At 43.8% G+C, this 26,984-nt stretch overlaps 1 protein-coding gene across 7 annotated transcripts in view; it reads right to left on the bottom strand.

The window, feature by feature from the left end:
- Mitf (melanocyte inducing transcription factor) overlaps nucleotides 1–26,984 on the bottom strand; it is a 222,273-nt gene that overhangs the window by 56,737 nt on the left and 138,552 nt on the right. For all 7 annotated transcript variants that reach the window (XM_041642001.1, XM_041642012.1, XM_041642030.1 and 4 more), the window contains exon 2: nucleotides 24,965–25,214. In XM_041642001.1, coding sequence (XP_041497935.1) covers nucleotides 24,965–25,214 — 250 coding nt within the window. The remainder of the gene's footprint in view (nucleotides 1–24,964; nucleotides 25,215–26,984) is intronic.

The following is a 26,984-nucleotide window of genomic DNA, read 5'->3' as shown; positions in this document are numbered from 1 at the left end:
CCGTCTGCTCTGTGCTGCCTTTGTACAGACATGGACACTGTGCTCTACCATCCACCACCAGCCTTGTGTCCTTAGCACTGTTTTCCCCCAGGTAGGCAAACAGGGGCTCTCACCAACCAGGTAACTGCTCCTGTAAGATCATGCTCTAGCACCTGGGGACAGCAGAACGAGAGCCTGTGCAACCTGATCCGTCTGCCTCTTGCTCACATGCTGCCTAAGCACCTGCTAAACCAGGGTGTAGCACGAGGCCATCCGTGCCCTACAGAAAGGAACCGTGTTTCTGACGACAGCCATAGCCCATACTAAGAAAGATGACGACTGAGTTGCAATTAGCCACCCAACAACACCGCTCCTGCTTGAAAAGACCAGATGGAAAAAAGAGACTCCTAATGACAAGGCTGCTCACCTGGTACAAGTCATACCCTTAGCAATGATGACGCGCCATTTCCTCATCTAAGTTCTATTTAGAGGTGCGTGTGCTGTGTATGCGTTGTGAATGTGTGCTGGCTTTTTAAAATGGGTGATGGGATCTGAACTCAGGTCCTCATACATTGACAGCAAGTTTTCTCTCCATCTTTAAAACTGGTTTGGGTTTTGTTTTGTTTGAATGATAGTTGAGAGAAATGGAGGTCCAAGATCTCCCAGCCCACACTCTTATCTAGTCTCCATCATGAACATCCCTTGGCAAGATGGTTGGTCCAGCATAAAGGAACATCAACAATCCAACAGAAAACTCACACCATGACCCTGAACTCTTTTGATGCAGTATTCTAAAGTAGACTTTCTACAGCATGAGAATCCACCTGGAAGTTTTGTAGAGCTCCAGACAGCAAGAGACTCTCACGTTCCAGATCTGGGTCTAGCTACCTTTATGTTTAAAAGGTGAGCATTGTAGAGATTAGCCAGTGTGGAAATCGCCATCCTCAACCACAAACTAGAGCCACAGAATAGAGAAAAAACTGTGCCTGTGCCACACACCAAGATCTCACCACACGGTTTCCCAGCCACTGAGACTGAAACTCTAGTTCTTACACTCTTGGAAGGCTGAATCCACAGCTTCATCTCTACAAATAAATCTTGACAAGTAAAACTAGAAATAACGAAATACAATAGGAAGCTGCATTTTTTGGTAAAAATAAAAATAAAGTAATAACATTCATCTTAATTTTCAAACTTGAACCCATTTGAGGGATGTTTTCACATTTTCTCTAAAAACAAAGTATACATTGCAACGTTTCAGAGGCAATTTCTAGCAAATATCTTAAACTTCAATGACAGAGTCACTATAACCCAGTCAAACACAAAGGCCTGAATGTGCCCTGAGCCATGACAGCATTTCAGGGGCGAGGGTTGTCACCAACAACTGCACAGTAATTAGAAGCAGTATTTTTGTCTGAAGATCAAAAGAGCATTGTATACATATATTCAAAAAAGAGCCTCGGGCTGCCTTTCAAAGGGGTCTATTTTAGATCAGAATAACCTACGAGCCATCGGCTTAACCCTTGCTGTGGAGGAAGACATCGATCATCCACACAGCCAGGGCAGCCAGTCCTTCCGCACTCATGAAAATCAAGGGATGAAGTGTGAATGATGGACTGAACTTCCAGAAAAATTTTTCTGAACCCATAAGAAACTTTTGTGTTCTTGGAGGCCTAAGAACGCACTAGGGTACCAAACACACACAGCTATGTTCTCAAGGAACTCAAACTGGACTGTGAGTACAATGCTGGCTGCTGTGGCTTTGTGGGTTTGTGTAAATGGAAAAACTGAGCGAGCCTGAGAGGATGGAAAAGATTACACACACACACACACACACACACACACACACACACACGGGGAAAAAAGGGAAGGAGACAGGGGCAAGTGGTGAAGGAGAGAAACAACATGAACGCATTTCATCCAAGTAGATGCTGCGGCACTGACTTAAACTGTCCCTGTTCTACTAATGGTCACTTCTCCATTTATTTTCAACCAACACGGGAGACATAATGTGCAAGTAGGGTCCAGTTCCCACTGCCAGAAGTCACACTCATTTCTAATTTCCAATGCCCAGCACACATGTATCCAACAAATTACATCACTACCAGCCGTTCACTGCATTGCTTGACCAGACAGGGCCCCCTCTCCCTCTGGACTCTCACTCAGTTGCCAAATTGAGGCAATCCCCAGTCTAGGCCCCTTCCATCAGCATGGTAGTCACATCACAAAATAAGAGTCGGCTATAACCTACTCCATGGGGAAGGCAGTGATGGGAAACTGCAGTCAGCATACATTGTGTAAAAGTTCAAAGCCTTGGCCAAGTTTTCATATGAAATTCTGAATCATACAGGCAAGGCTATTCTAAATGTCAGTGTTCGGAATACACTACGTTAATTTCTTCAGCTGGTTACAACCTACATGGAGCTACTGGGAGGTTGAGATCAGTGAGTTATTCTGTCTCAAAGAGATGAGACGATGGGCATGGGGTGGAGAAAACTAAACAACAGAGTCTGGGGTGCAGACTCTATTTGTTTTAAGTGCATTCTGATAGGGACAATCCTAAAGAAAGCTGACCATGACGGCTGAGAGGGCAATGATCGGATCGTGGATAGAAAGGCAGGTCAGACACGTAATTACACAAAGACTTAACACCGCAAGCTGAAAAGACTGTGCCCAAATCCATGAAACTTATCTAAGCCGTGACAAGACAGAAGTAGTAAAATATTATCATTAAAAAGCAATTATATTCCGCTGGGTATAGTGGTATGTGTCTATAATCTCAGTAACCCGGGAGCAAAAGCTGCAAGATCAGAAGTCAATGCCATCTTCAGCTACCACCTACACAACAAGCCCAAGACCAGCCTGTGCTATAGTCCTTGTCTTAAAATAAGACCTATAACATTTACATTAGTGATAATACATTATTCATATTACAAAAACTCTGAATAAAGGTAAGTACTATAAATTGTAATGCATAGCTAAAGTTTAAGAATATTTCAGACTTTCCAAAAATTAAATCAAATTTATATCAATGCAGATCTGTTTCAATGGCTCCTTTTCTGGATCTCATTGCGATATTGCAGAAGCCCGAGTCTCAGATACATAATGTTATGCTGGGGCCGGAGAGATGCTCTGTGCTTAAGAGTTGCTGCAGTTCTTCTAGGGGACCAGGGTTCTCTTCCCTGCACCCATGTTGTGAGGCTCGCGATCACCTGGAGTTCCATGTCTTTGGCCTCTGAGGATACTTGTGCTCAAATTCATACCCTCTGCCTCTCTCCCCCTTACACACGTGTGCGCGCGAGCGCGCTCACACACACACACACACACACACACACACATTGTTTTTAATTTAAAGTGAATCTTAAAACGTTGTGCTGAGGTAACCTTCATCCAGAGAGCTCAGCAAGCTTCACACATACCTCATTCCAGCCTCACAAGTTGGGGGACTGTTTGAAAAACTTAAAACAACTTTTCTCGAAGATTACAAGTGGGTGCTTCTGATGCTTAATAGTATCTGAACCCACCTGGACAAAATTTTCCAATCAAAAAACTTCTAATTTTAATATGTAACAAATTCAGGATTGTCCAGTACTGTCTCTAGGATAAGGCACTACTTCCTCTGCAGGGGAGAAAAGGCTGGCACAGTGCTTATCCTTCTACCCTGTCTCCTGGCAGCTTTGTCAACTCTAGCTCCAAAAGAAGGTCACTGATTTGCCAAGTGTCAGCCAGTGTCACCTCCTGAGTCTATGGGTTTGAGAGCAGGGAACAGGATGTGGAAGGTGTTTAGTTAACAGAGCCAGGGCAGGGGGGAGGCAAGGAAACTCACTTGTGCCACACAATTTATGTAAGACTAATTAATGAGGCACTCTGGAAACAAAATGGGGAGTTAGAGACACAGCTGGGCAAGAACAGCAACAGGGAAGTGTCACGATTCTAATTTTTTCACAGAAAACTTATCAATGCAAAAATTAAAGAGCCAGCAGCTGGGCTGGCAAAAATGAACAGAGCTGGGAGCAGAGGAGAGAGCCAGTCTCCCACTGAGACCAAGGCCTGGCAGGAAGGTCACTTCTTCCCTCAGGCCCAGAAGGGTCTGCCTTGGGGGGGGGGACTTACCCCAGTCTTCCCCCACTTCTACTCTCTACTCCACTCCCTACTCTGGCACTGATAAATTCCTTTTCTTAAGCAAAAACCTTTGGGAGGAGCACTCCCCTCCATATTCCCTGCAAATAAATGGCTCTTATCAAATTTACCTTAAGGCATCAAATCTGGAGACAAAACAAAATAAACAAAAACAAAAAAATAAAACCACAGAGATTTGGGAAAGACTTTAGAAGGGGCGGGGGAATTTCTGAAACCTCTGCTTTGCCTGTGGCCTCTGGACAAGACAACAGTCAGAGCAATTTTCACTTAAAGTTAGTGGCCCTGGGCCTGGAAAGTTGGGTCAGCAGTTAGGAGCCACTGCTGCCCTTCCAGGAGACCTAGCAACCATATGGCAACTCATAATCATCTTACCACAGTTTCTGGGGATCCAATGGCCACTTAAGGCCTCCACAGGAGCCAGGTATGAAAATGATGCATAGGCACACGTGCAAGCAAAACACCCGTACACATAAAACAAAATAAAAAGTAAACTCATTGGTGCTGAAAATCATGCCTCTCAGAAATCCCCTGTTTCTCTCCGTTTCTTCCTGACACTGAGGAGCCTCAAAAGCCATGGCTCCTAAAATAACAGCTTGTGCAAGGATCTGACTCTCACAGGAGAATTTTATCCCAGGAGGTTACAAGAGAAACATCCAAAGCAGTCTTAAGGATGCACCTGAACTGACAGCCTCCGAAGAGCTCAAGAACGCGTGCTCAGATCGCAGAGAGGAGTGACAGGTCCATGAACAATAAACTCTACTTAAACCCAAGTCTGGCTAGCCCTGTCCTTGCCCCTCTGGGTTTCCCACCTCTAGAGCTAAACACACTTATCACTAAGGTGCTTTACAATGCCCCGGATGTGCTGGCTACTGACCTCTGAGAGACTTGCACAATTCTTTCCCTCCAGATGTACAAACAACCACTGTAGAGCTCACTTCTTTGCTCCTGAGACCGTGACATCAGGCCGTGAAGGCAGGAGCCTTTAATCCCAGCACTCAGGAGGCAGAGACAGGCGGATCTCTGTGAGTTCAAGGCCAGCCTGGTCTACAAGGGCTAGTTCCAGGGTGGCGGTGGAGACTGTCACATCTTCACAGGCACCAGCTTTGCTTTGTCTCATGGACTTCTCTGCGACCTTCATGTACTTACTGCCTATGCCCATTTCAGCTCCAGAGTCCCTTAGTAGGCGATCTCTCTCTCTTAAGGTTTTCTCTCCTCTGCTGTATATTCCCTGCACCTTCTTTGCTGCCCTTTACCATTTACCATAGCCTTTATTGACCGCTCGCCATTTTAATATGGGTGGAAGACTGAGTAGGTGACCATCTCCCCACTTACCAGAGATTGCAGTAGTTCAAGGCCTTTGTGTGGTTGTCTTCACTATTAAATTCCAACATACACATCTGATTATGGTTTGTGAGATGAATGAATGAGTGAATGGAATAAATATATGCCTGTTTCCAGTTTCTCTCCTCAACCATGCAATAATTTCGAGGTTTTTTTCTTCAACCTGCTTTGTGTGAAAGGATGATGTCAAGGACCAACTCTTTCTTTCTGATCCTCGCTGTCTGGATCATTATCTGCATTTCTTGGCTTTCTCATCCCACTCTCCAGGTGCTCCTCCTGGGTCCTGCATCAGTTCAGCAGCTCTTTCCTCTGCCCTGTGCTCTGCTGGTGGCTTCCAGAGTCCCAAAGCCCACGCCCTCTTCGGGAACACTCTCAGCAACAGTTTTCCTGGCCTGAAAAGCTAACTAGACTATGGAGTTCCAAACACTTTGCTGGAGTTAGATGTGGCTCTGGCAGCCGGGGCTTTCCCTATCCTGTCCCCAAGGTCTCCACCTCTCTAACTTCACCTCTCTTCTTATCAAGGTCCTCCTCCACAGCAGCAGTTGTTCTGGTTTTCTGTCTCTTTAAGAGACAAGTCACGCCCACTCCCTCCCCCATCCACTGAGGCTGGCTGATCTTCAGCTTCAGGCCTGAGCTTGCTCTCTTTTCCATCTTCCTCTCGGAGAGGCAGCTTCGCTTCTGCCTCTCTCCTCACTACTCCGCTTCCCCCCTTCTCTGTCTCCCCCCTTCTCTGTCTCTTCTCTTCTCTCTCTCTCTCTGTCCCCCCTTCACTCTTTCCCCTCCACAACCCCCTGAATAAACATTCAACCTCACTCTGCAAGTCGTGTCTATCCATGTCTCTGTCTCCTGCCCGCCTGCCATGTGTCTCCCTGCCTGGGACCAGCCATTGCTCAGGGACCAGCAGCCATCTCTGCCTGGGACTGGCTGCTCCCAGGGCCCTCTACCACCATTTGGGACCTACAGCATTTTTGCTCCTACTGCCGCTGGGGATCTTGCAGCACTTTTAAAAAAGAATATTAGTGGTTCTTCATCTTCCCAAAGCTGTGATTCTTTAATACAGCTCCTCATGCTGTGGTGACCCCCTCAACCAGAAAATTACTTTTGTTGCTACTTCATAACTGTAATTTTGCTACTGTTATGAATCCTAATTGTTAAGTTTCAAAGCCTTGGACAAATGGCTGAGGTGCCTATTTAACTTGACTGCCAGATTCTCCCAACATCTCTCAGCCCCTACCTGTTACAAGGTCCTCATGGCTTACGGACCCAGCACCCTCTACCCTGAACTCCAGCCCAGGGGCTAAGCAGCTCTTCTCTACACAATCCAGTCATTTTGGTTACTCAATTGTTTTGTACCTTTTCCCTCTTAGCTACTATAGCTGGTCCCCCTTTCTCCTCTCTCCCTTCCCCTCTCCTCACACAGCTCAGGGTCATGTCTACTCTGGATTCTCCCTGTCCCTGCCCTCACTATGTCTCTCTTTTCTCTACGACAAACTTTTTCTTCTACCACACCTAGGAACAGTCGCGTCCTTTCCCTTTTAATTTCTTTTTTTATTCAGTAATGTAAATATCTGAAAACAGGGTATCTGATGCGTGGCCCCTGTGAAGATCATTCAACTCTCAAAGGGTCAAAACCCATAGGTTGAGAATCACTACCCTTATAGTAAGGGCTTACCCTGGGCTTTTGTGTTCTTCAACATTAGGCCCTCTAGGAACATAACCTCCACCTTGTGTGGTCAAGCTGCGGCTCCTCTGTTTGTTCCCAAAACAAGAGCCTTCATGGACAGAGAAGTAAAAGAAACCCATCCAGTCTTTGCTCTGGGTCCTTTGAGACTGCTTAAAGGCAACCAGCTCAGGAGTGAGCAGGGCTTCCTGCCTCCCAGGTTAATTCACTCATTTCCTCACCTGCCACACGTGCTGGGGGTTTCTGCCCTAACTCCATCTATACAGTTCTGAAAACAACAAACAAACAAACAAACCTGCTGTTCCACATATAGAAACAAGGGGGGTTAGGGCAGTCTCTTCAAAAGCCTCCAGACTTTTGTAAACAGAGCACTGATAATAGCAATCAGTAATTCTGAACACAGCAGTGGCTGATTAAACACTTACCTGCCTACACAGAGGACCTTATACTGGACACTTCAGTCTCTTCTCCCAAATTGCATAGTTTGGACACTTTGTCAGTTTTATTCTGCCTCCCTGAGGACTGTCCTGTACTTACAAAGGCCACACCTTGGGGCTGCTTATCCTGCCCTTACCAGTTCCCCTGAGAACAAAGCTCCTGCAGCCCAGGTGGGCTCGAGAACACAGGAGGAGCAGGCATTGTATGAATGTACAGCCAGCTAAGACATCCTCTTTATGATCAAGCTTGCCCCTAGCTGCTCCCAACATTATCATGTTGTAACAAATGCACCCCAAAGACCCCTGGGTGCCATAGATATTAATCAAGACCACTTATTAATCAAGACCACTTTAGGAATTACAGGAGCATGAGGATGGAGCAGGTCCATTGTACAGATGAGAAGATGAGGCTTACACTGAGATCTAGTTAAAGGGGACTTCATACAGTGTTTAAAGCTAAGGACAGAGCTAGGAATCTAAGGTAGGCAATGCAATCCAAACTATGTATATAGACAAATGTACATAGCAAGTAGGGTAAAGGGAGCCGGGAGAGAGATGGAACAGTAGATAAGGTAATGGGGGGGGGGGGAATTGGCAAGATCGCTGCTAAAAGAAGCCTTCAAGAAAGACAGTGATCAACACAACCCAAAGTCTCTCTTAGCACCACAAAAAGCGGTGCTTACATGTTAAGGTAAAAGCAAAATGTGCACGACATGTAACAGAAAGGGACAACCCGGCCTATATTTGTTTTCTGTCTAGAAGAGATAAAGAATGGTCTGTGGCTATGAATTGTGCTAGAGATGTGGTTTTACTGTACAGAATTAGTAAATCCAAGAGTAAAACACTCAGACCAGGGCTTCAGGAGCCCCTGAACAGGGAATGGTGGCAGGTGGGTTGACATCGTTGTCACCTGTGCATCACATCTTTCTGCTCAGACTCATCTCTACAGACCCTTCAAGAAAGGCTCAGAAATTCAGAAAGTGATAATCTGGATTGATTTTACTATAATTAGCAAGGCACAGTTAGATAAAAAAATAATTAGAATGTTTCAATGAAAATAAAAGAGACTTGTGACTCACCTGCAGCCACTCTCAAGGAGAAACTGTGACTTACTCCGCGAGCGAGCTGATGCTTGCGCACTGCCCTTCTTTATCTCAACATCTGGTGTGTCCACTACTCAAAACAAACCTGCTGTTCCCGTCAAGTGCTTTTAAAGTCTTTGGTGCCTTTGTCTTATCACAGATGAGACTTCTGCGGGTTGGAGGTGGATGCTTCACACGTCAGAGGTGGGAGGGGAGTCTCCATTACTCTCTTGGAGATCAAGCCCCAGAACTTCCCCGAGGTCCTGCTTGAGATCCCTGCCGGGCAGTGGTGGCGCACGCCTTTAATCCCAGCACTTGGGAGGCATAGGCAGGCGAATCTCTGTGAGTTCGAGACCAGCCTGGTCTACAGAGCTAGTTCCCGGACAGGCTCCAAAACCACAGAGAAACCCTGTCTCTAAAAACCAAAAAAAAAAAAAAGGAAATTCCTGCCGAGGCAGTGTGTGCCACATCTGTGTGCTTAATTCACAGCCACAGGAACAATAGCAAAGCCATGATCTTCGCAAGATCCACAGAGGCAATGGCCTCCCGACTTATCTCAAGCGGAACATATATATATGTTGAAAGTAGGGTGAATGGTTCAGGAGCAAACAGGCCATCGAGTCACCACTACAGACAGCAGTGCACTCAGGGTGATGTGCTTCTAGGATGTAAGATAAAGAGGAACGGCTAACTACAAAGGAGTATGTTAAGACTGCATAGGAATTATAAAGAGATTGGGGTCAGGGTGGGGCAGTAGGTCCTTAGACTAATACAAAAGGAAAGGAATGGACATAGGTAAGGAAGAAGTCAGGCGACTCCAGAACACGTGGATCAAAACACGTACAGTCTAGATGGGAGGAAGCGATTTAGCTGTGTATTACTGCGTGAGAAACATACTGTAGAAATTTTAAGCCAAATAGCTTTGAAACTCTGGGAGCACAGACCGCTTGTCTCTGCTGTCTGGCCCTGGGGCTTAGCTAGAGGCTGTAATTAAACATATTTTGAATCTCTAGCAGAAAAACAATGCTTTAGAAAGTTAAACAGTAATAGAGTCAGGCATGGTAACTCGTATTTAACATGAGTTCCAGGATCAAGATGACGACTTCTCGGCTTACAACAAAAGTTTAATTTCTGAATCAGAAACATTTGATTTTTCTTGAAAATTTAACCCCAATTTATATCACAGAATTTTCTGTGTATATTATCCTGTTTGTTGTTAATCAATAAAACAACTTTGATGACCTCAAGGTAAAGGGTACATTATGGGGGGAGAAGACTGAAAACTGTAGTCGGGCATCTCAGAAGTCATCTTCCACAAATGTCACTGTTCAGAGAACCTGAAGAGCCAGGTGCTTTTTAAAAATTAAAATGTCCTCGCTGCCGAAATGTTATTCAACAGTAAACTGGCTGAAAAATCTTTACTGGGTCAAGAAGATTGCTCAGCGGGTCTAAGTATAAGGAACTGAGTTCAAATCCCCACCCCCTATGTAAAAAGCTAGGCAGAGACAACACACCCACAACTTGTAATGCAGAGGCAGAGATGGGAGAATTTCAGGGCTTGCTGGTGCTCTGACCAGACATATTCCCAGCTCCCCTGAAGACTTCCTATTCTTTTTTTTTTCAGTGAAGATCAAACAAATGTTCTCCATTTATTCATTTCTTTTTTAAAATTGATTTTTATTGAGCTCTATATTTTTCTCTGCCCCTCCCCTCTCCTTCAACCCTCTCCCAAGAACCCCATGCTCCCAATTTACTCAAGAGATCTTGTCTTTTTCTACTACCCATGTAGATTAGATCTATGTATGTCTCTTTTAGGGTTCATGCTGGCATAACTGGATATCAACATGTAGAAGAATGAAAATAGATCCATATCTGTCACCATGCACAAAACTCAAGTCCAAATGGATCAACATAAAGCCAGCCACACTGAACCTTATGGAAGAGAAAGTGGGAAGTACACTTGAACACATTGGCACAGGAGACCACTTCCTAAATATAACCCCAGCAGCACAGACACTGAGAGAAACAATTAATAAATGGGACCTCCTGAAACTGAAAAGCTTCTGTAAAGCAAAGGGCATGGTCAACAAGAAGACTTTCTATTCTGTTTCTTTTTGCTTTGTTTTGTTTTTTGTTTTTGTTTTTGCTTTTCGAGACAGGGTTTCTCTGTGGCTTTGGAGCCTGTCCTGGAACTAGCTCTGTAGACCAGGCTGGTCTCGAACTCACAGAGATCCGCCTGCCTCTGCCCCCGAGTGCTGGGATTAAAGGCATGCGCCACCACCGCCCGGCCAGACTTTCTATTCTGAATAGTGTATGTGGAACAAAGGAAGACGGGAGAAGAGTAGTGTCTTCTGGTGGAAGCGGAGTGTGTGGCATGGCTCACTTGAGAGATGTGCATCTTCTAAAGCTTTATTCAGGATTTCAGGGCCTGGGTGGGAGATGGGAGGATGGCTCGCTGTGTAAAGTGCTTCTGTACAAGCATGAGAACCTGAGTCTGACTCCCAGTACACACATAAAAAGCATGTGGGTGCAAAAGAATGCTTCTGGGATCTCAGTGTCGGGGAGATAGAGACAAGAGGATCCATGTGGTTGGAGGGCTAGCCAGTGGGCTCCAGGCCAGCAAGAGATCATGTCTCAATAAAAATGATGAATTGTGTTTCTGAGGAACAAGACTCCAGGGTATGCTTCGGTCTTCATACACAGATACATGGGCATGTGCACCCATACTGGTAAGAATGCATGTATTCTCTCTCTCTCTCTTTCTGGTGTTTGTGCATGTGCATGCAGTGCGCACGCGCGCGCACACACACACACACACACACACACACACATACACACACACACACACACACACACACACACACACTCCCACAAAGTACCAAAGAGCTCCAGCAAGAAAGAGCTACTTTCTCTGTGGCATTTCCTAAATTATTATTCAAACATCTTCTAGACAGCAAGCCATGAGAGAGGGGTGATCTGAGCTACCATCTGAGGGAAAAAATCAGACAGTGAAGGGGAGAGGAAAGAAATACACTTTTGTGAATGTCAGCACTCTTGTGACAAGGGCAAACCCAATTTGATCATAGTCACACATCAGTAGAAAGCCTCTTGATATCATCAGAGAGCAGATGTGCAGGACCAGCTTCTACTACTAATAATAACAATAACAATAAATGTAATAATCTGTTCTGTCTCTTTAAAGGCAAGCCATGCCCACTCCCTCCCCAGTCCCCTGAGACAGGCAGCTCTTCCTTCCTGCTTGTAGCCTGAGTCTCTTCTTATTGTCTCCCTCTTGAAGAGTCAGCTTCCCTCTCTCCCTTCTCTCTCTCTCTCTCTTTCTCTGCCTCTCTGCCCTTCTCCCCTTCTCCCTTTCCCCTCCATAGCCCACTAAATAAATATCCAAACTCATCCTGCATGGTGTGACTATCATCTGTCTCTCACCCACCAGGTGGCTCCTTGCTCAAGCCCAGCTTCTTGGATATCTGCAGTGTGGTCATTTTTATTAATCCATTACAATAACAATATTAATAATGTGATTTGTAATATACTCAACTAAATCTATACTTTAAGTGGATATCCAAAGCATAACCTAACATTTAATAAAAAAAAAAAAGACTTTTCTATGAGGAAGTAGTAGCTTTTTACATGACAGGAACAGGTTGACTTCCCAGGCAGTGAAAAGATATGTTGAATAATACTAGAAAGGATAAATTCACTAGATGCTCTTCTCAACCCCCAGAAAGTTCTGGGGTTAACCTGAGGGCAAAGTATAGACTTGACATAGCAATAATAAACCCACACGCTTGTTCACTCCCAGCTAGACGTACCAATCTGTTGGTGTATCATGACAGCAGGGCAGGCTGTGTATGTGTTGCATGGGGGCCAGGGAAGAAATTAAATAAGAAATCTCTATTCCTTTCATTCAGTTTTGCTACAAACCTACAATGGCTCTAATTCTTTAAAGTTGGGAAGATGGTTACTTGCTAAAGTATTTTCCAGGTAAGTACTAGGAACTGAGTCTGGTTCCCCTGAGTCTCATTCCCTGGCACCCATAGGAAATATTGTGTGCTGTGGTCAAGGGTCTGTGATCCCAGTGCTAGGGGTGGAGGAGACAGGGAGCTTCCTGGAATTCACTGGGCAGCCTGCCTATACTACTTGAGGAGCGCAAGGACCAGTCCAGAAACCCTGAATCAAAATAGCAAGATGGAGTGTGATGAGGAAAGACACCAGATGCTGACCTCACATGCACACACACATAAGTATATGCACATGACACACACACATGTGTTTTTACCAATTTTTTTTTTTTTGGTTTTTTTGGATTTTTCTGAGACAGGGTTTCTCCGTAGCTTTTGGTTCTTGTCCTGGAACTAGCTCTTGTAGACCAGGCTGGCCTCGAACTCACAGAGATCCGCCTGCCTCTGCCTCCCGAGTGCTGGGATTAAAGGTGTGCGCCACCACTGCCCGGCTGTTCTTACCAATTTTAAAAACAGTGGTTTCATATGTTTCAAGCTTCTATTTGCTTAGTAGTTGTGCTTTTGGTTTTCCTTTTTCAGATACAAAAAAAAAAAAGTGAGGGGCTGGAGAGATGGCTCAGAGGTTAAGGGCATTGCCTGATCTTCCAAAGGTCCTGAGTTCAATTCCCAGCCACCACATGGTGGCTCACAACCATCTGTAATGAGGTCTGGTGCCCTCTTCTGGCCTGTAGGCATACATGCAAACAGAATATTGTATACATAATAAATAAATAAAATATTTTTAAAAAAAAGTGAAAAACAAGAAAAACTGGAACATGCCCTTTTCATGTTAATTTGGTTTTTCGAGACAGGGTTTCTCCCTGGGTAATCATTGAGATAGGGAGAGCACTCTGACCGAGAGGCAGGGCCAGAAGTTAAACCCTAAGGACCTCAGCTTTTAGTCAAATGGAATGGTGAGTTTCCACAAATATCCAATGTCCTTTCACAGCTCGTTAAGCATATGAGAAGTCCCACGTGTCAACAGCAAATGAACACAATGGCTCCCATCTACAATAGTTTTAGGAATACCATCAAGACTATGTCAGTTCATAAACTGAGAAGAAAACCCAGCAGTGAGCTTTTAAAACAAACCTAAAAAGCTACTAGAAAGCTGAAATGAAATTGCTTGAAGGTCGGTTAGATATTATTTTAAATAATAAAAAGCTATAGTAGATAATGTATATAATAAATAAATAAACACACACACAATTCCCAACTGAGGAAACCGGAAAATAAAAATAAAATAAAAAAAACAATAATTTTGTTTCTAGAAGTCATAGCATCAGGAGCACTTTGTTGTCCTGGCTTTCATGCTTGTAAGTACGCTAGGACTTTGTACAATCTTGTTATTAGAGAACGAACACAAGCCCGTCCACAATGCACTAATCCTAATATAATGGACTCATTCTTGCACTAGGAATAAGAAGGTACTTAACAAAATAAATTATCACCTTTAGGCGAGTTATTTCTGGTTTAAAAATGGTTGAGCATTAGCATGAGAACAGAAAACTTGCGTGTCTGGTGAATAAGAACTAATTTCCTGAATTATGGGCTGTGCTGAAATTTCCTTAAAAATGCTCCAAAAAGTTCAGTGAGAGGAGAAAGGAAACATCACACATAAAACTCCACACAAAGCGAAAGCACTCTAGCCATTTTCCAACGTTCATTGTATCACACCAAGAACACTGGGGTAATGTCTGTGCATTCCCAGAGGGTCAGACGTCCTAGCAGGGACAGGTGCTATGCCAGTGTGACAAGCGTAGGGTGGGAAAGGAACCTGGACTGGGAGCGTGAGTGAGACGTGTGACTAGCAAGTCGAGAGCTGCCTCCACACCCGCGTCTGAATGGAAGGCTCTTGGCACCTCTGCTGAGGGTGGCTTTTCACTGCTCTCTCCTACAGGAAACGCCAGCCAGGCATGATATGTGACACTGAACCTGGGTCGAAATGCTGAGAAGGAAACAAATAGCTAAACTAGGTCTATGTGGGCAGCTGCAACCGTGGGACATGAAGACTGCAACTAGCGGTTAGGATAATAATCCATGTGTTTGTCCTGTGGCTAATAAATATATGTCACTGTAAAGTGTGAGTGTACCTGTGGGTATGCAGCTGTGTTCCTGTGTGTAAAGATGCTCATTGTGGGGCCCAGGGTAGCCAGGCCACACATGTGAGGCCCAGAGCAGCTTGGCCACACATAAGGGGGCCAGGCCATGTGAAGCCCAGGGCAGCCAGCCCACACATGTGAGGCCCAGGCAGCACAGCTACCATAGCAGGCAGCATTGGGTTCCAGGAAAAACCATAAGCTGACACCACCCAGGGAGGGCCAGCATCTAAGGGGAAGTACCAGACATTCCAACCATTAGATAAGATTAGATTAAGATCACCAGATAGCCCTGAGCCCAGGATTCACCCATCCTCCTTTTGCCAAGACCCCTAGATAAATATCAGCCAATCAGGGTCCTGAACCCTGGAAATCCCCTTACCCCAAACTCTACTATGATAAAAACCATTTCTCAACTGGGCTTGGGTCTCTCTGCTCTCAACTGCTGTGTCGGATGGATGGAGAGTCCAAGTTTAAGCTTGAATAAAGGCTCTTGGCTTTTGCATACAAGACTTGGTCTCCTAGTTGGTTTTGAGGACTCCATGATCTGGGCATGTGTGTGAACGTGCATGTGTGTATGCAGGTACACATGTATGTGTGTGTGTATGTGTGTGCATGTGTATGTGTGTGTATGTGTGTGTGTATGTATGTGTGCGTGTATGTATGTGTGTGTATGTGTGTGTGTATGTGTGTCTGTGTATGTGTGTGTGTATGTGTATGTGTGTGTATGTGTGTATGTGTGTGTGTGTGTGTATGTGTCTATGTGTGTGTATGTGTGTATATGTGTGTGTATGTGTATGTGTGTATGTGTATGTGTGTGTGTGTATGTGTATGTGTATGTGTACGTGCAGAGGCCGGAGGTCAACTTTGGGTTTTGTCCCTCAGAAACCATCTACCTTGTTTTTTGAGACAGGGTCTCATACTAGTCTAGATGCATTAATTACACTAGGCTGGCTGGCCAGGTAAACCCCAGGGGTCCATCTGTCAGGTCAGTACTTCTACATTGTGACTACATGCTCTTGCTCGGCTTCTCATATAGGTCCTGGGAACTGAATAGGGGCCCTCATGTTTGCAATCACTCTACCAAGCACGCTATCTCCCCTCCCTAGATATTATAAATTTATTATAACCAACAAAGCAGAATGCTTCCTTGATGATGCTCTTTGTACTCAACACTGTGCTAAATGCTTTATATCTATGCTGTCCAATCCAAAGGTCACAGCCATACTGAGCCCTGGGACCAAGGTTGGCTCAGAACGAGCTGAAATTTCTATCTCATGAAGACCTAAATTGAAATAAATATTCAATTTAGTTTCTGGAAATCTTTTTGTTCCTTTTTTTAATCCTGTGTGTATTCAGGTGTGTGACTTTAGGTGTGTGCACGTCACCATACAAGTGTAGACTCAGAGGAAAACCCAATCCTTGCTTCTTACCTTCCAACCTTTTCAAACGGCGGCTCATGCTGTTGACCACCATAAATACCAGGCTACCTGGCCCAGCCGTTTCCTGGGACTCTCTCATCTCCAGCTCCAATCTCCCCATAAAAACACTGGGATTACAGATTCATGCTATTTTACCTAGCTTCTCACCGGTTCTAGGGATTAAAATTCCCCCTGGTTTTTCACCTTTGCATGACAAACAAACTCTGTCCATTAAACCATCCTCCCTCATGTAAACAGGATTAAAACAACTTTCACAAATGAATATACTCTTTTGATGTAATTTTCATGAGATCCAAACTTAGGTCAAGTCGTTCTGATGAAATTTAGTGTCCAATCTACAATATGTTTTGTTTTGTTTTTAAATTTGTTTTTTATGTGCATTTGTGTAAAGGTGTCAGATCCCCTGGAACTGAAATTACTGGAGTTGTGAGCTGCCATATGGGTGCTGAGAATTGAACCCAGGTCCTCTGGGAGAGCAGCCAGTGCTTTTAACCACTGAGCCATCTCTCCGGCGCCTAATCTACAATATGTTGGAGATAGGAAATATGTACCTAAATTAGAGGACAGCATGATGCTCAATACTAAGACTTAATAAGGAAAAAAAAAGTTTAGAGTTTTGTGTCTAATTTTCATACAGTATATTGAAATAAGAATGTTCTGGATGTGCTGGGTAACGTAAACACATTGAAATTCATTTTGTCTGTTTCTTTTCATTCTTTCATGTGAGTACCCAAGGCCCTGAAGTCACAGCTGGGCTCACATTCCACTTCATGAGTGGTTCTGTACAGGTGGAACCTCATCTACCCTCCAGACTCCCCAGAGCAGACTACTGGCCCCACTTTACAGATGAGGATACCAAAGCCCAAGGAGGAAAGCCATGCCCAGGGTCACTCAGTACATTACTGGACTTGGGCTACCACCAGATTTTCAAGAGCAGCTCTGAGTGTGGGCCACATCTCAAAGCATAAGCGTTAAAAACATCACAGCGTGGGAATTTGACATCTGGGTTATTACTACTAAAACAGTTAACTACACATGCTTTGAGGCTGTAGTCACAAGGTCTTGTTCACCCCAGAAACTCAATCTTTTGAGATTAATCTGTCTGCCATAAATATCAGCAAGCATTTAACAATACAAGAAGATCATTACTGCAGCTTGAACCAGATGAAGGACTCGAATTAAATTCCATCAAACCACAATGAATTGACACACTTTGACAGGCTCCTTACACCCAGCCCTCCACCCCCGGGGGAGCTTGCATTTAATTTTATTTTTTTAAGTATGCTCCCCTGTTCTTTCCACCAAGGCAAAAAGAGAAGGCCCTGGGAAATGCTGAATGGGGTAAACAGAAAGAAAGTGCAGCCTAGTTAACAGGGGACATGGATGGACCTCCAGAATCTGTGAAAACACAAAACCAAGAGGGTGCGTTTCCACCCCTGCACAGTCTCGCTTTTGTTGAAGAGCCAAGGCCCCCGTCCTAAAACGTGTGGGCAATACATCAGCAGGCATTATTTTAAATCGGTTGGTTTTATAAAATAAGCCAAGAGTTGAAAGAGGCAGGACTAATTACCAACATTCCTTGATGAATTACTTGGTGGCGTGTGCTAAGTCAATGTACGTCTGCGTCTTGATCCCCAAGTTTAGCCTGTACTTATTTCCCAGGAGGCAAAAGGAACATGTGGCTAATTAAGGCGCCGCTCTCCACAGCCAGAGGACTCAAAGGTAAGACTTCTTTGTGGGAGAAGAAAAGACAAAAGGAAAGGTTCTTTGCCTGGTACTTATTAATCTAATTTTTACTAGTTCACTAGAAAAACAGAGCTGATCTTGTCACCTTTTAGGCAGTGTGAAAAATGTTACATACTTGTAAGTTAGCCAAGAAGAATTTGTTAATCCTGTCCTAACTGGCAGGAATGTCTCTGGTTTGTCGCTCCTAATTTAGTCTCAACAAAATTTCCAACCTCTAAAATGTAATTATATAAAAACCAGGGCCAACAAGGGAGATTACAACGAAGTTATGTACGCCGTTGGTGAAGAAGGGAGTAATCTGAATTGGGCCTCTTATTTTAGGTCTCTTGACAGCTCTTTAAAATCATTCACAACTGGGTGATTAAATTCCTTTTGCTCATTTTTAATTGCCAGGATCCCTGAACCTTCTTGTTTCTAGGAGATCAGTAAGATCTGTGGGACGTGCATGAGTCTTCTAAACCTACCCATCAGCAGCAGTGTGTGCCTCAGAGAGCGGTAGGTGAACAGGAAGTCACTGATGCTAAGGTAAAATGCATTAAAGACATCTCTCCAGTTACATAAAGACTGCATGCACCCAGTCTCCTAGGTTCCGTGTCTCACGTATGTGTGCACCTGTGTGGGCACACGTGCACATGTGTATGGATGTGAAGGCTAGAGGTTGACATCAAGTGTCTTCCCCTGTCAGTTTACACCTTTTATTTTGAAAAAGGATCTCTACTGGATCTGGGGCTCACCAATTCAGCTGGGCTGGCTGGCCCAGGAGCTCCAGTGCTTGTCCGATCTCTGCCTCCCCAGTGTTGAGATTGTAGGCCTGCATGCAGGGATCGGACTCGGCTTCCAACACTCGCAAGGCAAGCACTTTGCCAAACTGAGCTACCAGTCCAGCACCCTAAAGCCCGAAATCTAGTTTAAAGAAAAATGGGAAGAGAACCTTTAATTAGCATTACATCCAAGCCAAGCAACATCCCCAGCATCTCCAGTAGGAACAATTTGCCTTTCATTCATCTGGACCGTCTTCCGGTATTATCAGTTTTAAAAACAGCGATTAAAGCAATTCTCTTTCGAGAACATTCTACGCTAGCTGCATCCTAGTTTGTGTGCTTACTATACACCAGGTTTTAGTTCCTCTTCTTCTCACATAGTTATGACATTATTAACAAGCTCTGAAGAGCTAGGAGAGGCTACGCACGATGATACAGTTTCCAAGTTTAGGCTAACACTCAAAACGGCAATAAAAAGAGACACAGCCAGGGCAAGAGTCAATATTCTAGTATTGATTGCAGCTATATCCTTGAGCAAAGCCACTGTACTAATTTACATATTTTAACACAAATTCTAGCCATTTATTTTAGGAAGGTGAAGGTAAATTGTGTCCTTACTCCCTCTTGTTCTAAGACATGCTTACATCCATCAGCTGTCTTGTAAGCCTAGCCTTTCTTTAACTGTTGAGATGAAACAGGCAACATTTGTGAAGATGATTCCAACCTTCTAGTGCAATAATATAACCATTATCACAACTGACATTCACTTAAAAGCAAAGAGAAAAACAAGCAGATTGGAAGTTCTGGTTTTAAGGGCTAAAATAATGGCAAAAAATGGAAAAAATTCTTGCACTGAAGGGAGGAGATGAGGAAAAAGAAACAGTAACAACAAAAATGGAACCATAACTGCAGGGGGAAATTCCTACCTGGTGTGAATAAAAGCCATTCAGAACCATGCAGAGTATTGTTAAATACAGAGGCAGATAAGGCACGTGGACTTGGGGTAGACTGGGCCACAGAGATCTGCAGAACATAAATGATCCTGACTTTGGATTTTCAGATGCTTTTGGAGGAAACCTCCTGTTACATGTTTTTTACCCATAATGATAACTACCACTAAGCCAAAAATTATCATCGCGGTCAGTGTGGCTAGACAGAATTCTTATGTAGGAAAGTTGCACTCATTTCCTACATCTCGCGTATCTTAGAGACTAGGGAAGGAAATGTAATGATTCAACAGAGAAGGCTAGGAGTGGAAGGATAGTAGAGAGCATAGATGTGGGCTCTGCAATATGACCAGAGGCCAGAAATGATCTCCATACGCCAGTTTCTCCCCCTGGGCTAGTCCTGTATATATCCACAGGGCTGTGAAGAGAATAGAACTAAAATATGTCAAGTTTTCAACCTGTCACCAGAAGTGCCCACAAGCAGTTCCAGAAGCCAGGGAAGCTGTCTTGCCTTCCTTCCATGTCATCAAAGTAATTCCTACATAGGCCATAGCCAGAAGCTCTGTGATGAACATGGGCTATTATCAGCTCCTATGTAGCCACATCATCTGAGGGGCTGAACATGGCTATCTTCTCCTCTGAAAGCTCATTGGGTTATTCGCTCCAAGAAAGATACTAGCTACCACCAATGAGCCAGAGAGCCAACTGACTGGGCTCAAATCGTGACAACACCTCAACTTTACCAGACCCATCTAACTTCTTCATGCCGGTCCATGCATCTGTGAAACGGGGGTGCTAACAACAGCCTCGCAGAACAGGGATGGGAGTTGAGTACCATGGCCCTGTGCTAAACACCAGTGTGACTGTGGGACAATGCCCAGCCAGAAGGCAGGAGCCACATCTATAGAAATGCTGACAAATGATCTCGAAGCACAACGGGTAGTGCCAAGCTAGTTGGCCCTAAGGCTCCCCAGTGCTATCAACTGGCTTTGGAGATTCAGTGAGAGAAGAGTGGGGGACTGTGCAGTCTCCAAAGTAGAGACGATGTAGAGCAGATGCACACAGGGTCATGTCTACACGCTCAACACTGCCTGCGGCATCTCTTTACAACTGTGCCCCTGTGTAAGGTAACGGTGGAACTGCAGAGGGGGAAATGGCAGAAAGTCTCACAGGAAGCAAGGCGACTTAGACGCTTCCTCGTGGGTTTTACCTCCCGCAGTAGAAATCCACTGAAAGCTGACAAGGACAGCCTATAATTTCCAGAAGTCACTGAGGGGGTTTTAAAAATAAGGGAAATTGCCTTACAGGTGACAAGGAACAAGTCTGACTGTCCAGGGAAATAGAGTCTCTGTGACTTCAGGGGAGGAAGAGCTATTTGTAGAAGGAAACTGAGGCTTCTCCCTCTAAATAATGACGTGGTCTGGGCGACAAACAGTTATATGCAAAATCACAAGGGCGGCAATATTTATAAACTCTAAAATCAAGGCTTTCGGCCCGTGTATGTCAGTCACACTAACTGGCAGGTTAATATATGAACATGGAATCCAAAGATAACTTAGACACAGCAGGTGCTATCTTCTGGGGACCACTACAGATTCCAGCTCAGGAGATCAAGGCAAGCTGACCTGAGAGAGGCCATGTCTCTCCTGTCTTAAACATCCACTGCAATGAGATTCAGGTTCATCTATACTGACCAAATAAATCAGGAACAAAAGCTGAACATGAGTTTGGGACATAACTATGTTTGTCTACCACGCACAATGCACTGGAGTCTACTGCCAGTGCCTGCTAGGATTGCTGCTTAAATGGACAGAGGGTTGATGAGTTAAGTTAATGGAGAGAAGGGAGGGAGTGGAACAAGGAGCCACAAGGTTTCCAACAGGGAAATGAATACAAACTATAAACTATTATTATGCCCCCCACACTGCCAGGGTCTGTGGGGAAGATAACAGGGAATCAAACTGAAGAATTTGACAGTCTCAGATCACAGTAGCAGCTGCTCCAGTAGTGAATTAAAGATACAGCGATGAACCAGGGACAGGTGAGGCTCAGTGAGCGTGTGAGCACCAAGACTCCAGTCAGGGCTGCCATCCTTCTGTAGCTGTGAGAGCCACCATGACTAAAGGTCTGTCCCCAGTGGCTCTGATTTTGTTTACATCAAGTTTGAGCCTCAGTTCCATATGGCTCATCAATTTCACCTACAGAAGAAAGTGCTCCATTAACAGTTCTCAGCAGGTCCTTTAATTCACAATTTGAAATACCGGGGTATGTTCACAACAGTGAACATTCTATTATGCACCTGTAGTGTCTATGGTAAAGAAGCATGCTTGAGTTACCATCCCATAATGTTTAGCTTGTTCTGAAGAAACCAAGTTAACACCTCACTAATGTGCAAATACCTACAATAAGACTTCACACTCCATGCCATCTGATGTGAAAATTAATATGAGGAATAGATGCATGAATTACTGAACTTGATAGAATACAGAGGCTATACCTCATGAACAGTGCCCAGAGGCTGAGGAAGAAATTATGGGTATTTCCACTCTCTAATACAAATTCCAAGGAGTCCTAAGTTTTTAGATGTCAACAATCTTTAAACATGCTTCACAGAGTTCTGTAGTCTAAGTAAAATGTTGCCAAAGTCGGGGATTAACCTGAAAACACTGACTTAGCTTGTCAAAATGAGTAGCTCAATCCACCAATAGTGGGCCACTGGGAATAAGACTTTGTGTGTGTACAGGTGAAAATTAAACTTTGGCCTTTCTTCTAGCATGTCCTAACACAGATGCTGCGAACTAGAGAGACTTAATGGGTTTTCTCCACCTCAGCACCTGCCTACCTTCCCTGAGAAGTGGGCATGCTCTGGCTCTACCACGTAAAGCTTTGAAAATGAAGTCAATAGTCTGTTGAGGCTATTCTGTCAGAAAAACGTGCTTAATGTAATATATCACATCAGACTGCATTCAATTAGTCTATGTTCGCATTGCTAATGTTTTGAAGATATATATTCACAAAAATCGTCCAAGATCAAACAAATCAGCCGTTTCTCTATAACTATTTACTTCATGAAACTGTATTATGTGATTTAAAGTCACAAAAGGAAAAAGGCGAGTGCTGACGTATGCATTTCTACGCAGTATTTCACAGGGTCTCCATACACTGAGCTTATCTAACAACTTTTATAAAGTGTAAAGCCTTACATTTCCCAAGGAATCACCAACAGAAAACTTGCCTTCACATATATGTTTGAATGTCTTACATTATTACCTCAGATGAAGGAAATCCTGTTTTCATTTGGTCTCTGACTTAAAAGCACCCAAGCTTATCTATACAGCCACTAGTGCCCCATAGACTGCATTCATGGCCACACCTGCCTCTTGTATAGCCCAAGGAGAAACACTCTCGGGTTAAACAGAGGCAATGGCTGTTGAGCATGATAGATAAATTTAACCGATGCCACTTTTGGTGGGGCCATGTCTTTTAATAATTAATTTTTGCTTTAACTTGGGGCATTTTTTCTGGTATTCTTTAGTTGTGGGTAGACTGCAGTTCAATCCAGTGTTACCAGAATAGGCAGAGTAAAAGGGAAAATTCATAAATTATTCAAATTATTTCACCTAGATATCAACTGTAATAAGGATAGAAAAATAACATTTTAAACACTTAGAAATTATATAAACTTTAGGATAATATTGAAATGATGCTTCCATGCATTCATTTTGTGGTAATTTCTCCACCAACCCACTCTAATAGGAAAATCTGTTTCAATTTAATATGCTTCAATACACTATTAAGCATTACCTTCAAACTGGATGCAAACCATTATGTTAAAATCCATGGCAGTCTAAAATTTGCTTTTCAGTTAAAAAAAAAAAACCCTTAAGATTATAGTGAATAAAACAGATATACTTCTCTGCATCTTGTTATGTAACAGTCACACTGTATAAATAAAGTATAAACAAAATGATCACGACTCTTACAAATAGGAAACAACAATTAAATGGGAACTCTCAGTTCTACTGAGGCAGAACAAAGATTCCATGTATCTTTTATGCTACAGCAAAAAGATGCTTTTGCTTGACGGGATGGTAGAAGAATTAAAAGAGTAATAATTGTGGCATTATTCAGAATTTCAGTCATATTAAATTAATATTTTATGCTAAACCATTGCATTACTTTTGCTTTAGCAAACTTTCAACCAGTTTCTGTATGAAGAGCTCCACAACAGTGCCAAGAAATTTTCAAGTCTTTGTAAATAGATGTGTGCTGCTTTAAAGTTGGTTTTTCAAGAATTCCTTTCTTCATGGAAAAGATCATAGACAGAGCCTGTGTGTAGCGCATCACTCCTGTTTACTTTAATAATAAACTTTGAGGGAGAAATGGATGGAATTTTTTTTTTCCTGAGCACAAGGATAAAAGCAAAAGACCAACAATGACTGGGCAGGTTGAGGAGTTCACATTGCTTAATGAACAGGAACACTCGGCTCTTCAGAATGAATCAATTAGGTGACTGGGTGAAAGATAAATAAAAAGCAAGGCCCTTTCCATACTTCCAGATTTGCTTGAACCAGTCATATTTACGAACTGAAATGTTTATGAAACAAGGCAACTCCCCATGGGGCATGGAAGACAATGTGGGAGAGAGAGGTCTATGGTCAGAGCGGCTGCAACCTGCTCAAGTAATTAGGAAGCTAAGTGTCCCCAATAGAAGGACGTTAACAAGCTCCTGCAGTTTCCACTCTAGCAAGAAATCAAAGAGACCCAAAGCAGACAGCTCACTTCAGTAAAAGGATTATGAAGTCTGGCTATTAAGGCACAGACAGCGCTTGACCGCAGTTTTCTTTCTGAAGAGACTTTCTAAAGCAATTAGCTTCTAGGGCCGGGCTGGATTTGCTAACTCAAGAGCAAAGTAATAGTGTGGCCCTGGAAAGCATTTATGAAAACATACACACAAGTTTCTGGACGAGGCCTCTTCCAGATAACTCTTATGCTTGAAGCCACTTCCAAATGCTACATAGAGAAATGTTCTTCGTTACAACAAACACCAGATCCCATTTGGGATTGGTCATGAAAAAATTGACCATTTACAACATTCACTGGTTGTTATAATAATTACAGTGTGTTCAAATCCTTCTTTTAAGAGACAAAGCCTCATAGCAACCACTGGACATGATGCTTATAAGGAAGACTCTAATACCAAGACAAGCAAAGACACAGGCCAGTGAAAATGACACATGGGGCGTGAAGAAGGGACAGGCTCAGTCCGAACACAAGGGCGACACTCACGTACCTTGAGGACTTCCATCGGCACCTGGGTGGCAGAGGGAAGGGTGGTGGGCACGCTGACGTTTATGGCTGGTGTCTGGCTCACGGGCACTCTCTGTTGCATGAACTGGGCTGCTTGCAGCTTCTGCTGCTGTTCTCTGCGCTCCTGCTCCTGCATCTGCTCACGCATGAGTTGCTGGCGTAGCAAGATGCGTGATGTCATACTGGAGGAGCTTAACGGAGGCTTGGAGGCCCCAGGATGCTCTGCCGAACTGCTGTGAGGAAATCAGAAGGCATACAGCGTTTAGTATCCTGATGAGACCCATCACCTGCATCGTGGCGTAACCTAAACGCCACCAAACTAGGAGGTGAGTCTGCATAGATATAATCAAGGCACGGCACGGAACGGCACTCCATGCAATTGAAAATCAAGAGGTGACAGGATTCTAGTCATTAGGAATTGAATTAAATAAGTCAGGCTGATTGCTTCTAGGTATTTTTATCAAATCACTTATTTCTTTTTGACATTTTATGCCACACACCGCTCATCTTCACCGACTATAATGTCACTATATGCAACAATTAGAAGCCATCCGTCTCAGCGGCATCCAAGTCTCCACAGCTGAAAACAAATTTCTTGATTTGCTATTTTTAATAGCTAAGTCTAACTAACCAATGGTTCCTATGTTATCTAAAATCCTTAAAGATGTCTAACTTGGTTGCTGGTAAGGAAGCCCAGTTACGGGAAAGATTATGAAGAAAAGAGATGACACAGTCGTTAATGGAAAGGCACCAGGACCAGATGTTGACACTGCGCTCTACCCCTGTTTTGGGCAAGGGGACGGACAGAAGAGAAGCTGGACTGACAACCCAGCTTCTTTCCTCTTAGCTTTCTTTGTGCGTCTTCCCTTGAAACTCCTCTGGACATGGCCAGAGCATCAGTGTTCTGTGCTTTCCCCACAAGCTCTAGTTGTAAAGGTCGGGACGTGTTCTGTCCACTATCATCTAAGATGCTGAAGTGCAGTGAGGTAAGAATAAAAAGAGCTCCCCATTTTCCCTAGGTGAGGCTTCGGGTTGCTTCACTTGCCAACTCTGTGATATGAACAAATGATAAACCTCTTTCTGCCTGGGTTTCCATACCTGGAAGAGTGGTCTACAGCCTTTTACCCATTTATAAAAGCGAGGGTATGTTCTTTAAATATTTACTGTACCACTCATACCAAAATCCTTCCCTCCTAAGGCCTGGGGTTGTGAGTTTTAAATAGCACAATGTCCATAACCCCTGTCTACAATGAACATTGCCCTGGCAAATGTTTGTACTTGCTAGTATTATCATCCAGTATAGGAATCAAACCTAATTATGATTATTCAAATTTCTGCGCAAGCTTATAATACAAGATTTTGGCTTCTGGGAAGAGAGAGAAAAAATGCTTCAGGAGAGGTATCTAAATTCAGCGTTCCTTTTGAGTGCAAACCCCAGCACGGTGCTAGCCTTCCTACCAAAGACGAAAGCCATCTCTGTGACAGACGTCAGGACAAAGAGGCTGCACAAGTGGCAGGTGTGCGACAGATTTGTGTCGTACTCTCACGCAGTCCCCCAAACACCCCAAAGCTTATTTAGTTTCCACACAGGAAATCGGTTCAGTAAATTATAATAATCATAAAATTTAATATCATGCATCCACTAAAATGACACAAAAGCAAATCTGCTAAGATGAATAAAACTATGCAATAGAATAATTTTTTTAATCAAGGTGGAAAATAACACTTAAATAATTAGTATCCAAGACAGGCGATCAACTTCAGCACTAGGCTAGAAGAAAGGAGGCTTGATCTATCAGACAACACTTCAACTGCAGGAAGGGATCACGGTGTCCTAATCCAGGAAATCAGCTCCCCTAGATGTCTTCAGCAGGTCCCAAACACAGAACATCTTTCTTCCGCTGTTTTTACTAGCATTCTCTACAGACATACAGAGAACCCTGAGCGAGCAGCACCTATACTTCACTTGTTATCTTAGCACTGTGCACTGCTCCACACAATCA

This window comes from Microtus oregoni, unplaced genomic scaffold (assembly GCF_018167655.1).
Source record: "Microtus oregoni isolate MIOR12 unplaced genomic scaffold, Mior012 000002F_ref0000024, whole genome shotgun sequence".
NCBI lineage: Eukaryota > Metazoa > Chordata > Mammalia > Rodentia > Cricetidae > Microtus > Microtus oregoni.
This window is presented reverse-complemented; position numbering and strand designations above follow the sequence as displayed.